The 17080-nt window shown below is 51.6% G+C and overlaps 1 protein-coding gene across 1 annotated transcript in view; it reads right to left on the reverse strand.

The window, feature by feature from the left end:
• Nucleotides 1-15573, reverse strand: part of SH3RF2 (SH3 domain containing ring finger 2) — a 32607-nt gene extending 17034 nt beyond the window's left edge. The window contains exons 1-3 of the mRNA XM_034066588.1: nucleotides 15532-15573; nucleotides 14486-14971; nucleotides 2574-2843 (exon numbers count right to left, since the gene is read on the reverse strand). Coding sequence (XP_033922479.1) covers nucleotides 2574-2843; nucleotides 14486-14857 — 642 coding nt within the window. The 5' untranslated portion in view covers nucleotides 14858-14971; nucleotides 15532-15573. The remainder of the gene's footprint in view (nucleotides 1-2573; nucleotides 2844-14485; nucleotides 14972-15531) is intronic.
• Nucleotides 15574-17080: the final 1507 nt, after the last annotated feature.

A 17080-nucleotide genomic window follows, 5' to 3' on the forward strand; every position in this document is an offset into this window, starting at 1 on the left:
TGTCAAAGCCAAGACAAGCCTTGCATATCCCCAAACAGACCTGCCCTTGCCTTCTCCATAATTAATTTCTAATTCCTTGGTGCCTTTACCCTAACAAACTTACTTCTGTTAACACCAGGCTTAAATGAGTAATTACTGAAGCTAAAATTATTTCAGTAAATGAAAAGACATTTTACAAAATATATTAAAGCTTCAAATAAGATCTTTTACTCATGTTCTTTTATAAAACAGCACCGAGAAGGGCTTGCTGTAATTATGATCATTACAAGTATTAATTTTATTTCTAGGAATTCTTGTTGGTGCCACTTACACCCTGTATCTCACGCCAAACGGCAGGAATACAATTAGTGCCAGGAATGCCGCCTGTGCTGCGCTGAGCTGGTGCTGGGGCATTGGGACCAGCAGAGCCTGACACCAGCACAGCAGTGAGGGGCTTGTTCTGCCTTTCCAGAGAGCAGCAGCATCAAACAGTGAGCCACATCCTCTGCCCAGTGCGGCTTTCACAGCATCACAGGGTGGTTTGGGTTAGAAGGGACCTTAAAGCTCACCCAGTTCGAACCCCTGTCATGGGCAGGGATACCTTCCACCAGAGCGGTTTGCTTGGAGCCTGTGCAGATGCGCCCTGACCTGCCAGCTCCTCTGGCCTTACTCAGCACAACGCTCAAGCTTGGTTTTAATTTAAAGGTGTGAGCGTGGCTGGATCGGGACCATGGACACGGGTCTGAGGACATGAAAAGCCTTTGACTCGCTGGAGGTTTTCCATCGCGTGGAAATGCCTCTGTAATTGTCACACACAGAACTAATGATGCAAATGTGTCTAGTGTGAGGCATCCCTGTTCATGGCAGAGGGGCTGGAACTAGATGATCTTAAGGTCCCTTCCAGCCCTAACTATTCTATGATTCTATGAAATGGCATTTTAGCTATAAACTGAGAGAAAACCCCAGTGTAAGCACTGGGGCAATTGCTGCCATGCTGAGCAGCTCAGGACTCTGTTTCAGCAGCTGAAATAACCTGGCAGTGCTGGGGTGCAAGTATCTGGAATATTCCAGAGGAAAGCAGCTGGTTTGTATTGACTGACAGATACATCTCTTTGGAAAGACATTTCTGAGCGCCCCAGAAGAGTTAAATCTTGTTGAGTTTTAAGATGTTTTCATTTCATCTTGTGAAGGATCTTGCCTGGGGAGGGGAAGAGAATTTATGGTTTTCTCCCTTTTGAACTAATGGGCAGTTTTCTGCTCCAGTTTTCTTGACTCCAAGGCTGAGGGCTCAGAGAAGGCTCCAAACCACTCACCCCTGTGCAGGACACGTGCACAGTGTCTCAATCTGAACTCGTGGAGATTGTGTATTACTGCTGCAGTAAGGTAAGGGACTCTTTGCTTTCATTTGTGCTTCTGAATAGAGGAGGATCTGGCACTGGCACTGCCTTGAGGATACTGTGGAACTGGTAACTGCCCCAGCCTGTGTCATTTCAGATGGTAATAGCCGATGGCTGTCACAGAGCTGGGGGACCAGAGGATGCTCCTGCTTCTCTGCAGAAGCATCTGTGTGCTTTCAATGTGTGTTAACTCCCCATGTGTGAACTTTGCTGTGGGAGCAGGGACCTCGACACCTCCAAATGCGAAAGCCAGGAGTGAGCTGAGCAACAAAGGCAAATGGAGTGAAACCCAAACCAGTGCAGGTGGCAGAAAACTGAGGAAGGTGCCTCCTGCCAGTCAATGAATCCTCATGGCAGGGAGTGCTGCTGCCTGCCTCGGATCTGTGCTCCTCACCAGGAGGCTGAGCACCCACATTTCACAGAGCTGCTGGTGAGTGTGACACTGCTCCTAACTGATGCTTTTGACTTCTTTCCTCCCCTTAGTCAGCAACCACAGCTGGCTCCCAGCTCCTGCTATAGCCACTCCACATCCAGCCCTGACACCCTGGGACACCCAGCCCATAGCCTTCCTCTCCTGCCTCCTCTTCCCATCCATGAGAGCGAGGAGCACATGGCAGCAGTGTGATGGAGAAAGAGGTCACTTCTCTGCGAGAACGCTGATGCCTTTGGGCAGCGCTTTCTGTCCTGCTGTGCCTTGCCTCATCTGGCACTGCAGGGACAGCTGGCTTTGGGAGGTGCAGTTACTCAGAGCGTGTCCTTTAACAGAGTAAACAGCTCTGTAGCCTTTGGGGAACAAAAGGGAACACAGTGCAAGCTCAGGTATCGCTCTGTAAATGTGTGTCACAGGAGGCTGGGTACATGTGCTGCGTAAACGATGTATTCCCAGACACAGAGGCAGTTTCACCTATGTCAGTAGGTGTGTTTTAGAGGAGTGCTTGGAGTGTTTTAGTCCTGTCAGGGGAATGCCACCATCAGCTGCTCCACATCACTGACAGCAGTGTGGGAAAGGGGGGCAGCCATTGCTTGTGGTGGGAACCTGCGTCCCTGGTCCTGTGCCCCTGGGGGGTTAACTGCTGCAGTAGGGTCTGAGGGAGCCTGTGAACCTTCCTGATATCCAACAGGGAGCTCCTATGGAGGCGGGGTGGGTAGGACACCCGACAGCTTACGCAAGGCCCCAGCCCTGGGTGCTGCTGTTACCTTGTGCAGGGTCAGGCTCTCCTTGTTTTCAGTCCTGTCCCTGCCCCTGGTGTCGAAGCTGCCGAGCGCTCTGCTGAGGGGCACGGGCAGGGGCAGGTGTTTGATCACCTGCACGGAGCTGGCTGGGAACACGCCGCTGATGCCGTTCACCTCCCCCAGGTACCAGTTCTCGTCCAGCTGCCGGAGCAGCACGATGATGTCCCCCTTGTTGAACCGCAGCTCTCCAGGGTTGTGGCCTCGGTACGTGTACAGCGCCTTGGCTCGCGGGACCTGCGGGGCGGGAAACAGCCCTTGAGCTCATCCGATGCTGAATACAGACAGGACTTCCCAAAAACATCCCTAATTACTGGGGAAAATGTAGAGGTCTGAGTCTTAAGCATGCATTTCTTGGGATTAACTACCCACATCCTTTCTTGATGTCTTTTTCTAATGAAGACAAGCTGCAAAATACTTATGCTAAATTTGTATCAAGATGAAAAGCAGGCTGAACTTGTTTTAGAATATTAAGAAACAGTTAAAGCCTCAAACCAGTCTTCCCGTGGGCAAAACATGGAGTTTTGTATGTGCTGCCAAGTGCTGGGGGCTTATGAGTAGGACCCTGCTGTTTTCCCAGCCATCACCACCAACAGCCCGCCAGCCCCGTGGGAATGGTGCCGTTGTACCAGTGACACACTCTGGCTTTTCCTGCCTTTTTCTGCCCAAATCCACCTGTGTCAGTGGCCAGGGCTGAGGCAGGATTCCTGCAGAGTTCACCCCCCATCAGCCACTTCTGGGAGGTCAGGAAGAGGGAAGAGAGAAACGTGGCCTTTGTTTTCCTGACGTGTGGAGAAGACTGAATTTTCCATGGAAATTTAGGTTTTGGGAAGGAAATATTTCCCAACACTGCCAAACACTGATGCTTGGTACAGAGAAGGAACCAAGAAGAGAAAAAATTGTATAAATTGGATGTACTGTGTTTACTTCAAAGCTTTTGAAACAGGAAGCAATTAGTTTAATGCTTAGTTCTAATTAACTCCCTTTGCCTGTTTCTGCTCATAGCAAACATTTGGCTTCATGACACTGAAAGTACATTGCTGGAAAAAAAAGGAATGGAGCTGGATAAGCTTTAAGGTTCCTTCCACCACAACCCATCCTGTGAGTCTCTGAACTCCCACTGCCGGTGCTTGCCTGTACGTATGTACCTTCCCAGAGGAAAAACAGACTGTGGGAACAGGGGATTACAGGAGCACTGGTTCTCCTTTGGAAAGACAGTGACAGAGTCCCTGGTGTTAAACAAGGACAAGGAGCACAGGAGAGCTTTGATTGCCTCAGGAGCCACCAGAAAACAAACCGGACTCGTGCAAACAGCAAACACAGGGCTTGTGAAGAAGAAGCACAAACAGATGGGATGGTGAGAGAACGGCTGCACAGCAGAATCAGGCAGAACATAAAAGGCACCAAGAACGAGTTATGGAAATGTATTAAAAATAAGAGAAACTCTGAAATGAAATGCATTCCTGTTACTGGCTGGGAAAGGTGAGCAAGCCACGGGGGTGCTGAGAGTCTGGAATAGTCTTTCTTCAGCAAGAAAACAGATGAGACAGGAGGGCAGACTGGAATAGAGAGTGGAAACCCAGGTAGGATAGGGGAGTTTGTGACATTAGGACTGGCCAGAACTCATCCCTGTGTGTCTTCCTCTGACCTTGGTCACAGTCTTCACTCCTTCACCTCTTTTCTAACCCTTTCCTCCCTCTTCCATGCCCTTTCAAATCTCAGCCACTTCTGTTTTCAGGTTTCCCTCTGAGCCTGGTTTTCTTTCCCATTGCTGTTTCCTGGAGCTTGCAGTGACCATTGATATCAGTTCATCCCCCACTTTATAGAGCACTTGGATTCGCTCACTGAAATTTGTGCAAAACTTTGGATCTCAGTGAAGAACAGTTCATATTAATGTTACACGCTTCTTTAGCATCCAAAAAACCTGCAGAATGTGGATCTTTTGGGGCTTGCTGGTAAGTTTGAACACTCTTCAGGTAACTAACACTGGTGTGGTCCGTCATGTACTGTTGGTGGGCCTTGACCTCCACCGCTCCCTCCATACCAGAGCTCCAGTACTGCAGGGATGGGTTCAGCATCTCCCTGTACTTGGGTCTCTGATATTTTAATACTCTGTTAACAGCAAAACTCAGGATAATTTAAACCAAGAGAGGGAGAATTTTTAAAAGCCACAGCAATGCAAAGCACTTTGGTTTGGAACCACCTAAAATTCGTTTGGACATTTTAAAGATCTTCATAACCCTACTAACCATGCAATTCAGGTGATTTTTCGTGGCCCAAGTAAGTTTTTTCCAAGGTCTGTTGCCTTTTTTTATTGATTTTGTTTCTATGTTCAGATACTGAGCCCAAAATATCCCATTAAATTCCCAGCTTTATTTACGATGTAAGCCAAGCCTTTATCTGCCCACATGGAGCAACCTGTGTGGTTTGCACTGCACTGGGCGCTTTCCTGCTTCACAGGCCCTGCACAAAATGCACCTTCCAGATGGAGCCTTCCAAAAGACATGCATCAGGGTCACCACTGCGTAACGTGTGCACAGCGTGCGGGAAAGGCACAGGAAAGCATCAGAGTACCAGCAGCAACGCCTGGGCTGAGCAGGCACCTCATGGGCACCTGAGCTCGTGCCTTATCACTGGTGCTAAAGCGCGGGCAGCCGCGGGCACAGCTTGAGCCTGAATTCTTTCTCAGGCTGGGCTGGTTTCTGTCCACTCATGGATGGGCAGGATCCTCTGCAAGGCATCTGCTTGGCTTTATGTAAAGTGGGTTAATTGCAATGGCAGAAACTGTGGTGCTAATTAAGCCCTGCGATAAGGACAAGGTGTGCCTGGAGGTAGCTCCCTGCAGGCAGAGGGAGCGGCTCTCCCGCACGCGGGGTGAGGAGGGACCGGGTTTGTTTTGATGGAGTTTCCTCCCGTTAGCATCGCCAGTTGTTTTTTGTTAATCCAAAAGCAGCATTTGGTGTAGTGGGGTGTTGTGGCAGCAAAGTGTTGAGCCAAATATTGCAGATCCTGGCTTGCTCCTGAGCTGCGGGGCCAGTGCCTGTCATTATGTTCCATTGGGAAAACGCTACGGGAAACTCTGTGAAAAACTCAACCAGATTTTCAACTTGTTGAAAATCAACGTAGGGTATTTGCTGCCCAGTAGCAGAGAGGCAGCAATACAGAGATGGAACATCAGGGTGAATGGAGAAGGCTTTTTTTTCCCAGTCTTGCCATGCAGTACTGCAGCTGCAGTAGTAATGCTGGCTGTGGCAGATGCCCCTCAATGCCTTGCCCCCATTCCTAGTGCTTTGAGGCCCATAAGGGAGCAGGATTTGATGCTTTGCTATTTTTGGTGTCTGGCATCAGCTGTGCAGGGGCAGCCATCCAAGACATCTGAGTCTCCCTCTGTACAAAACAAAGCAAATTAAAAATACGTACATGTGTGTGAGGAAGCGATTCAAAGCATCCCTCATAGCTGGGAGAAACGCACACTATAATTATCCTAAATGAGCTAGTTATAACTTCCTCATTATTGGCAGCAGATTAATGTAAGACCACACACTCATAGCGCTGGTATTTGAAAGAAAAGAGAAGAGAAAGACGTGTGTGAGGCTGACTGGGGAGGGGGCACCTGGGACAGACATGAGGAGCTGTCAAGGAAGGAGGAAAGCAAAGCCGGTGGGTGCAGAGGAGTGGAACTATCTCTGATGGAGGCTGTGAGCCCCTCGCGCTCATCCCAGGGGCCTCCATTTGACACCACCCCGAGGAGCAGCACAGCCCCATGGTGACACTGCCTGTGTGCCCAGACCGAGCTGCTGCCTGCGACACCCTGGGCTGAGCATGAGGCCGTCAGTGTCCCTGCACCTGGGGTTCATTCAGTCCATCACCCATTTCTGAGCAAGGCTCATCTCAAACAGCTTCAGCCAGGTACAGCTGATGACATCAGATGGGATCCTCCTGCTTCCCAGATGCTCTGACTTCTCTCATGTCCATGACTACCTTGATGATCACATGGGACGAGTGGCAAATTAATCTTTGGAATAGCTGTTGATGTCCAGGAGTGCTTCCTTCTGATTTACTGCATGCCAAAAGGAGGGCAGCAGGAGCAAGCTGCAGGAGTGCTGCCTGTTCCAGGCATCCCCGTTCATGCCTTGCTGCCCAACCCAATGCTGGACTGGGCTCCCCACCCTCAGTAGCACCCTGCTGACTCCAGCGGTGCAGACAGACCCGTGGGGCTGAGGAGGCAGCTGGCACGGGAGCGGGAATGGCCTTGGACGGGTTTGAACCTGCACTCGGTGGTTTCCCAGCCCTCATTTTCATAACTCCACACAGGGAATGCCCTGGAGCCGCTCTCTGCTGTGTCCTGAAGGCAGAGCCATCCCAAGCATGTGGCCTCCTCCCGCAGTGGCTCAACGTCTTTGCAGTAGGTGCCGAGGGCCTGATCCTGATCTGGGTTTCGTGGGTGTCGCCCAATGCACATGGATGCAGCCCCAGACCTGAGCTCTGTTGCAGGGCATCTGTGGAGCCCTGGAGCCGCGGCCGTTCAGGGGCTGCCCCTCCACAACGCACCCGGGACACTGCAGGGGAGCTGTGAGAGGCAGGAGAGCCCCGGCTGCCCCTGGTGCAGGGCCCTGGTGGGAGCTGGTGCACCCCGTGCTCTGCACGAGCTCTGCCCTCGCCTCCCACCCCCGGCACTGCGCTATTTGTGCAGGAGCTAAAACCCGTGCTGTGCAGAGGCAGCGATATTCCTGTACATACACGACTCCTGTAGCACAAAACAGCCTCCCTGAGAGCAACTGTTTATTTCTAGGATGGTGCCAGGAAGAAGAGGAATCCGGTCCTGGATGCCTTCCAGTTTGTTTTTCTCCTGGTAGGTACTGTGGGTTCAGCTTGCAAGTGGGTTTTGATTACTTTTCACTTTGGAGCTGTTTGGAACTAGGCTGGTGTTGGTTGGAGGGGACTGGCACAGGGAAGGGCTGTGCAGGGCCAGGATTTGCTCCTCAGGAAAGCACATTGAATTGGATCCTGTTGAGCCTCTGAACTCCATTGCCTGCTCTAAGAGGTGGTATGCGATAGGTGAGGGCATGCTTCATGGCCTAAGATCACAAGTGAGGACTAGAGGTGTTTAAGGGTGGCATATAGTGACCCCGGACAGATCTGAGAGCAGAGCCCAGGCCACGCTCCCAAGGAGCAGTGATTTACACACCATGAAAGGAGAGCTGGTTGTTTTCTGCACACTGACACCAAAGACATGCTGGCTTTTCAGTTGATAACAACTGCCCAATTTGATTACTCACTCCCTGCAAACTTCAGCATCCTGCCACTGACTGCCCACACTTTGGTGGGATGAATGAGCCCCACATGGTCTTCTTTGTGTGTTCCAGTAGCACAGTTTCAGGGCTCTTTAGGATCCAGTCGGATGAAATGAGCTATTTGAATGTAAATTAATTTCCATTACAATTCTGTTTTTCTGCTTTTCGGCAGAGGAGATAACTTCAGCCTTGTCACAGAGAACAAAACCATCAAAAGTGAGCTTGTCATTTCAAGCTCTTCATATAATTATATTCGCAAGGTTCAGTCAGTTGGGTGGTTTCTGCAGTATTTCTCCCCTGAGGAGGTTTGCTCCCATCTTCCAAGCACAAGCAGACTGTGTGCAGCAGGGAGAACAGTGTCAGGGCCTTCCTGCTCATGTCAGTACTGGAGCTCACCTAATTCCCTCTTGGGTTCACCGGGACCCAAAGCCAGTGCTGCCTGGGCTAAAGGGGTGGCTGCCCTGCACCAGGAGCCAGCACCGGGGGAGTTGGAGAGGCAAACTGTACAGGTTTAGCTGGGCAAGGACTTCAGTGGCCGCTGTAAGCGGGTGTGATTTACACACCAGGGAGATGGAAAGCAATGGAAGGGGCCAGCAGAGGTGGGTATTGGAGCCTGTCATTGGGACTGTGGGGCTGGTTTCTGTGCTGCCACCTCTGCACAGGGGTGGTGGCAGTGGTGACTGGAGCTATCCAGCACCCCTCTGGAACTCCACCGCACCAAGGCATAGGGTGCTTGCCATCCTTGCCTGTTGTGGTTCTGGCTTCGCACTGCAGAGATGAACTGGAAAATGGGGAAAACAAAGGGAACACAAAGCAGCTTCTGCCATGGCAAGGCAGAGCGGGTGCTGCAACAGCTATGGCCAGGGTAGCGCTGCAGGTGCCCAGCCCCATTGCCTGTCAGTAGTGTCCCTGTGGCCTGAGATGGACAGTGTTGGATCAGGCTTTACTTGGCCTGTGTGAAACCACGAGAGATATCTACGTGGGCAGGAGATGGGCCAAGGCACACACAAGGCAGGAGCAGGACCCGAGTGTGGCTTTGTCTCACAGACACGTGCTCCTTGGTGCCAGCATGGGCAGAGCAGGGATGGGCCTGGTGAGCTGTTATGCGAGGCAGGAGGGAGGCTGGCACAGACGGTGCTGCTGGCGCCGAGCACAGCCCGGTGCTGCCGGGGACCAGCGTGCTGGAGCTGCAGTGTCTGCACGAAACCTCTTTACGCCTCTTCCACTCATTGCTGCTGCTATCAGATGTTTGTGTCTCTGCTGCAGTCAGCAATCTCGGGCAGTGGTTAAGTTGTGTGTCATGGTTTTAAGCCGCACGGAAAACAAACTGTGTCAGCCCTCGGCGTGCCCGGTCATGATGCCCTGCCTCAGCACCGCAGTTCTCAGAAGTGGCTGTTTACTGTGCAGGGAGGAAACCTGCATCCCGTTCCCTGATCCTGCTGCTCCGAGCCCTCTCCCTGCTGGCTGGTGCCCTCCCTTTGCCAGTAAAGGCAGCGCTGTCATGCCTGGCCCATGGGCATGGCCACATCCTGGTGCCCTGCCTGCTGGGATGGGGCTGGTGGCAGCAGTTGACAAGGGATGGTGGTGGCCATTCCCTGCAGAAGGCCTGCACAGGGTGCCTGTGCCCAGCAACCCAGGACTCAGCTTTCACATGGTGGCAGGGAAGTGCCTGGTCAGTGACAGGCATCTCCCATGAGCTGCTGCCTCCCATCCACACCATCCCCATAGTAAATGAGCATCAAATGATGGCCACCGCTGGGCCCTGCCTCAGCTACAGGCCAGGACTGGGAGGGTGCTGCCTGCCTGCCTTGGGCATCCTCATCTTGCCCAGACCTGGGGCTGGATGCTGCAAAGCCAGTGAGAAGCTCTAGGCCCATCAGTTATTGATGGCCCAAAGGGAACCCTCTTAAAGAGGTTGGACTGATAAAGGACACAAGCCTGTCTGTCAAAAACAGCATCCTAAGCCATGTCTCCCATCCTGGGAACAAAGCAAAATGGAGGTTCCCCAAATCAGGGTCAGCTCAAATGTCCACTTACAAGCTCCTAGGGAAAAGGTTTTCTTAAAAACAAAGCTCATGTATTTTTATTAATTTTCCCAGGGCCTCACACACATTGAGGCTGAATGGAGTTTGTATTCCTGAGGATCAGTAACAACAGAACAAAGTGCAGTGTTTAAGTGCAAGTGCTGCAGTTTTCCCAGGGTGCAGTAAAGCAGAGCAAGGCAAGGTTTAGATGGCAGCAGTGAATGAGCCTTCTCCCCACCAAGGTCCAGCTTCAGCCCTCAGGACACCTCTTAGCTCCAGCCCTGGTGCACTGGCAGTGCTGCCCATGAACGTGTCTGCTCCTCTCCCTTCCCTCCAGAGGGGACAATTACAAGCTTAGGCCAATGACCAACTTCACAAACCTGGGGTCAGCTGGGAACCTGCAAGGAGAGAAGGACCCCAGCCTGCATCCTCCTGGCTGACCGCAATGCTCAGCAGGTGAGCGTGCCGAGGAGCCCTGCTGTTCTATTCTGACTGCCATCTGAGCCTGACTCACTGCCGTGGTAACAAGTTAAAACACTTCCTGTGTCTGCAGCTCGGTACCTAATGATGTGAACCCAGGGAAACTGGCTCCTGGGGCTGGCCTGGAGGTCCCCCCGGCATTGAACAAGTGTGTGACCTGCTGTGTGTAACACCAACCCTTCCCCATGGCTGCAGCAGTGCTCACAGCTACTGCAAAGCCTCCTGCTTCTGTGCTCGTGAACCTGTTGTGGTTGCACACAAGCTTTTGGGGTGTGTATCACCAGGTAATCTGTATGGAGGTGACTTCACTCTCTGCAGTAGATAAAAGTGCTGAAACTACATGCAAGGGACAAAAAAGGCTCATGATGGTATCCTGTGCCAATGCTCCTGTGCTGAGTCCCGGGTTGGTGACGTCGGTTTAACGTGTGTCCATCCCAAGATGGTATGACACGTGTGATGAGGTCATTACTGTGACTGCACAGGAACTGTTGGGTGTTTTTGGGGGTGTGGAGGGTGGTTTGCACAGTGAGTGCCTCCTTCAAAGCAAACATGAAGGTTGCTTTGAATAAGGTTTCAAAAAGATCCAGTAATCCAAGTCCTGTCTGTCAAATTCAGAAAGGAGCTGGAGATGTTTCTGGAGGAGAAGAAAATACCAAGACACAAGCACTATGTATAGACATCCGTGTGAAGGTGGCGACGTTGGAGTGCGGTGTATTTTTATCTCAATAGAGGTGTTATCTGTCTATCTCCCATGATATGCTTGGAGGGGGATGTTACAGCACTCAGTTCATGCAGAGAGAAAATAGCCAAAGTCACAGTTAGATTTGTGTGGTCTGTGTTTTCCAAAGGCAAGCTGTCATACCCGCAGTTTTTCTCCTCTGGCTCACTGCCCTGTATTTGTTGCATGACAAAGATCATCATCCAAATAGCTGTTCAGTGGCCTGGGTGATTTTTGCTGTGTGTACGGTACAGTTCAGGCCTGCTGCTCCTCAGGGACTACAGGAGTTTCGTGTACAGCTCAGTACACAGGAGTCTCTCTGCTCTCTCACCAGTGGCAGAGCTGTGTTTAGCTGACAGTGGGGCTGAAGCCAGATAAGAAGGATGCTTCAGCACAAGACTAACCACATCTGGCACACGCCAGGGGCGGTTCCTAAGAGTTCAAAGGCTTCAGCGTAGATTATTTACGCATTCACCTCCTAGCAAATCCTTTTATTCTTAAATTCCAGACAGTTTATTATGAGGAGATCCTGAAAATCCAAAGCCTTGGCTTCTCTGCATAGATTCTAGAGGTCCTAAAGCCTGGGCAGATGTCCCAGGAGCAGGTACCGGGCAGTGCTAGCAGTCTCAATGCAGTGCTGTCAGTCCCTACAGAGGCACATTCTGGGTACAGAGACATACAGATGGGCCCATGGGCACAAACCCAGACTGCCCACCTTGGGTCAGCAAGTAGGAAGTGGATTGAGAAGTGATTTAAGTGCTAGCAAATGAGAAAGAGTTTAGGATGGGCTGTAACTGTAATATTGCCTGTTTTCTGAGGACTGGCTCTGTGAAATTCCTGACTGAAACCCAGGTATTGTGTTGCTGCTAATTCAGCAGCTCTGCTGCAGCTGGCTCATGATTCCCTCTCAGAATGGTAAGAGATCTTGGCTTGCTTGGTGATGAGGGGATTTATTTCAGGTTTTGGCCTTCATGGATGCTCATGAGGATGCAGAGCAAAAAGCTTGGCAAGGAAACACCTCTGCTGAGCAGAGAAACTTTGATCAAACTTGAGATTTTCTCAGCTCCATGGAGTAAAGGAAGTTTATTTATAGAACAGCTTCTTTGGTAAAAACAAAACATGTCCTGCATCCTGCTTTGGATGGCATATCTGGCCACAGTGCAGCATGGTGCACCTTGATTTTACTTGCTTTGTAGCATGAAGTGGTGTATAGCATTAACAGTAATTAGCAGGCTGTGAGACGGGGCAGTCTCTTTGGTGAGCACCTTGCACTGTAGTTGCAAATGAATGCTGCACTTAAGAGCAGCCAGGAAAACAGCTTTGTGGGATCAGCTGTGGTGCAGCAGGCTCCCAATAGCTGTTCCCACTGAGATTCCTGACAAAAGCACCTGCTCTGCCACTGCTCACTCCAACCACTTCAGATGAATACCCCAACTCCAGCACTCCATGGTGCAGGACACACTGCCCTGTCCAAAGGAGTCCCGGCTCTTGCTGTCACCAGGTACCACTTTTGAAGTGGGTCCGCATGCAGCAGCATCCCACTGGAGCACCACAAGTAACATCTGCTCCCGTCTGCAGGGATTTAAAACCACCAAACCAAATAGTGACTAACACGTCGCATTCTTCACTTCGCAGCTGAGGATTCCAGGGTGTTTTCTAATTAATTAACTAATTAAGGCTGAGAGTGTTTAAGTGTAATGCGTTTCTGTATCGCTTCACCACAGAGCACCAGAAATCAGAGGCTATCTTGGTACTGCAGGAGCCACTCACAGCTGCAGCCCTCACCCAGTGCGCAGCAGCTCTGCCAATTCATAGAACCACAGTGTGGCTTGGGTTGAAGGGACCTTAAAGCTCCTCCAGTTCCAACCCCTGCCACGGGCAGGGACACCTTCCACTGGAGCAGCTTGCTCCAAGCCCCTGTGTCCAGCCTGGCCTTGAACACTGCCAGGGATGGGGCAGCCACAGCTTCTCTGGGCACCCTGTGCCAGCGCCTCAGCACCCTCACAGGGAAGAACTTCCAAGAAGTTTGGTCTGAAAATGCTTCTGGGAGCTCAGACTGGTGGATGCTGCCATTACACAGCATCAGCAACAAGTTCCTGCCTGTCCTGAGAACTGGTAAAGGGAAGGTGAAACGGGTGAGAGAACTGTTGCTGTCTGAGGGTTTGACCTCACATGAACACACCAGCAACCCCCACTCCCTGCAGAGCCGGTTCATGGCAAGGGGTCTCCCTGATGTGTCTCAGTGCTGCTTTTCCAGTGGGAAAATCAGAGAGGGGCTGGACAGGGCTTGAGCAACCTGGTCCAGTAGAAGGTGTCCCTGCCTGTGGAAGGGGGTGGAACTAGATGTTCCTAAGGTCCTTCCCAACCCAAACCATTCTATGCTTCTGTGTCTGGTTTTGATGTGTGATCCACCTGGGATGACTTACTAACGCCACAGAGATTTCCTGGGACAGTACACTGGTTTGCACCCACGGGACACAGGGGTTCTCCACACTCCACAGCCAAGCACACACATGAACCACTACGCGCGGGTGGGGAAACCTGCCCTACGTCTGCATTGACATTTACAGCTCTGCAATCCTGAAAACGGCCATTTGAGCCAAGCTTTTGAATGCTATGGAAAGGTTTGTAGGGATGCTGCATAGAAGAACAGTTCAGGTGGGAGAAATCGAAACACAGAAATACAGAGCAGGAGAGGTGAAGCCACATCTCAGTCTCTAACCCACATTCCGTCTGAGCCAGCCTCCTTGAACAGCTCTAATATCATGTCCTCATTAGTTAAGAAAAGCTTTTGTACTGTTGAAGAAAATGACAGAGACAACTTTAAAACCTCCCTGGATACAGTTAGTAAGTCAAGTTTAATGCTTTCCCTAGTGAAACCCGAAATACTGTGCCAGGGACACAAGCATCATTAGACACTCTCTTTCATTTTCAATGCTGGGGAAACTGAGGTGCAGTGATGGGAAATACCTTTCTCCACCTCTAACAGTTACAGCTTTGCAATGACTGATTTAATTGCTACCACTCACAAATCAGTATATTGCCCTGAAGTCAAGGTGCCTCAAATGCCCCCCAGAAGTCAAGGAAGCACCTGAAAACTCCCAGAGAAAACAGCTCTGTGAAGGTTTTGTCAGAAGGGCAGTCTGGCTTTGTGTCAGCCTGAGAGCCAATGCAATCACTGCTGTGCTGCACCTGAAACAGTCAAATATCAAAGGAAACAGCCACCAGATTTGCAAACAAACTGATCTCCCTCACTTCAAACATTTCTGCAGGGCTGCTAACAGGGAAGTTTCATAGCTCTTGGCACAGGGGAGAAAGCTGTCTATGCTCACAGACACAGTAAAGAACGTGGACTCTCCTTACCCCTTCCATGTGGAGCCTGGGATTGGTCGCCAGCCGGTGCTGATGGAGTTGCAGCCCCCTGGGGACTCTCCTGATGGAGGCAGGGGATGACAGGAGCCCCGTCCTCTGGATGGAGCCAAACCTGGCCACGTTCTGTCCACACCTGACGCCATCCAGGAGGCGAATGAGGAGCAGGTTGGAGGGCAGCTGCTCGATGCTGCAGAGGACCAGGGTCCTGCACTCGGGGCACCTGAGCTCCTTCTGGGATTTCAGGATCCTCTGCAGACAGGGCTTGCAGAACGTGTGCTGGCAGGGGAGCACCTTGGCTGTGGCGTCAAGCTTCTCAAAGCACACAGGGCACTCCAGCAGGTCGAGGAGAGCTAAATCATCCATGTTCAGTGCAGTGTGGAGCCGGAGCCATCCGCACACCACATCCACCAGAGCAGGCTGAGGCACCCTGCTGCGCCTGCAAGAACCGCACCAGAGCACTGGGCTGAGGCAGCTATCCTGCACGGAGGGAGAGGGAGGAGGGAGGAGAGAGCACAACTTGACTGCTGGAGTATGTAATACATCCCACCTACATTGCGAAGCACTGCCTCACCAGCCAATTTGCAAATGTATACTTTGCGCCCGCATCCAAGTTTGAAGTGAGTCACTTGTGACTCAGTGCGTGCGAGGGGATGGATGGCGTGTGAGGGGGCAGCGTCAGGGCTGGCATTGGGGGCAGGAGAATGGGTCCTGCTGGCTGGACTCAGCGGGGTGAGCTGAGCAGGTACAATCAGCCTTACTCGAGCTGCTCTCAAGGTGTCTTTAATGCTTCCTGGTCTGCAGATCACTACTGACACAGCAGTGGAGAATTCACGAGCTCAGGAGACAGGAGTCCCCGATAAGCATCAGACCAGACCCGTTCAGGCTGGGCTCAGGCTGGAAGCAGCCGCTCACTGTGTGCATCCCTCACACACCCACCCCCTGCCTCGCTTCCCAGACTGGTCCCAGTTCAGCTCACTTGCCACCCGTTCTGACAGCAGCGCTATAAAAACCCTTCAAACACAAACCCTCCGAGGTACCTGGCAGAGGCTGAGGCGCTCCACGGTGCCATCCTCGCCCAGTTTGGCTGCCTCAGCTCTCTGAAGCAACGCAAGACGATTATTCCTCCCACAACCTGAAGTCACTCAACCTGTTCAGCTCCCCCGGTGCTGGCTGGGGCCGAAGCACACACCACGGCAGATGCAAGTCTGGGCCTGTGGTGGCTCCGTGGCCCCACAGTGCCAATGGGAAGCCCGTGCCTGCTGTGTGTGGAGGGACCAAAGGGGACCTGTTGCATGGGGAGTTGCTGGGATGGGCAGCAAGTGCCAGACCAGACCCAGCCTTGGCTTTCTGTGCCCAGGGCTCCAAACACGGAGCAACTGCTCCAGCACTCATTCCTAGGGATGCTCGCCTCAGCAGCAGCCGCTCTGTGGGACAAGAGGAGAAAACCTGAGGTGTCATCCCCATGGGCATGTTAGTGCCATCCCCATGGGCTCCAGCAGCATCTGGCTGTCCTGCTCCTGGTAATGGCTCTGTGCTGGGGTCAGACGGCCACAGCTGGGTACTGTGTCCAGCACTCACCAGCGCTCCCCGTGAGCTGCAGTGAGACCCCAGTGGCAGCAGTGCAGGGCCTGACACAGGCTCCTTCTCACCCCAGTGAGGCTCTGGCCATGGCACAGGCAGGCCAGGGGCGTTTCATGGGATCTGTGATTCCCATGCACTTTCTCAGCCGGATCACTGTCTGGAGTCTGCCCTGCAGCTCCTGATGGATTGCCAAAGGAGAGCAGTAGATGTGCAAAGGCCTGAGACAGATTTCCTTACAAACGCTGCTACATCCCATTGGTGTGCTTACAACCTACAAGTGCTACAAATGTTAGAGGAGAAGGCTGTAAACCTGAGCGAATGGTTTCTACCTAAGCCTCTCACAGATAATGCCATCAGACTGCACAAACTGCCCTTCCCTTTTCTGTGGAGGACTCATTCACAATTACAGACTGGAAATGGTTCAAAATGGTTCTAGGTTCTTGCCCCTCGATCGCCATTTTGTCAGAATAAAGGGGTTTCTTTCATTCTATTTATTTAGTTAGTTTTTGAATGTGCCCGTTTGGCTACGGTAAAATGTTGACAAACATCTTCAGGATAATGCAGAAACCAGTGACCTCACTGCGTTTCATCTCAAGTTTCCTTTGACTTTGGTATTTCTTTGTAGTCTGTTGATTTGTGCTTGGCTGGCTGAGTGCACACTTTTTAATGAATGATGTTGCAAATAGCATCATGTCATCTGCTGGCGTTTTTAAATGCAAGGCATGGCATAAACTATAGAGAAAACAAAGGGTTGGAAGGTTGTTTTCCCTTTTTACATATTCTTCCCTATTTGTGCCCTGTGATTAACACTCACGCTGTATTTTCATCTGGTTAGAAAGGAAACAGAACAATGAAGTACCTTGTGGTGGGCAGGGGCTGGAAATGAGGTTGGATGGCTGGCTTTGTGCACACTGCTTAATGCTCATCTCTGGTCAGATCTGTCCTGTGAGCAGTTGCTCACTTTTTCCTATACAGTAGGGCCAGGCTGCTGTAGCTCTGCTGTGA

This window comes from Melopsittacus undulatus, chromosome 10 (genome assembly GCF_012275295.1).
Source record: "Melopsittacus undulatus isolate bMelUnd1 chromosome 10, bMelUnd1.mat.Z, whole genome shotgun sequence".
Classification (NCBI taxonomy): domain Eukaryota; kingdom Metazoa; phylum Chordata; class Aves; order Psittaciformes; family Psittaculidae; genus Melopsittacus; species Melopsittacus undulatus.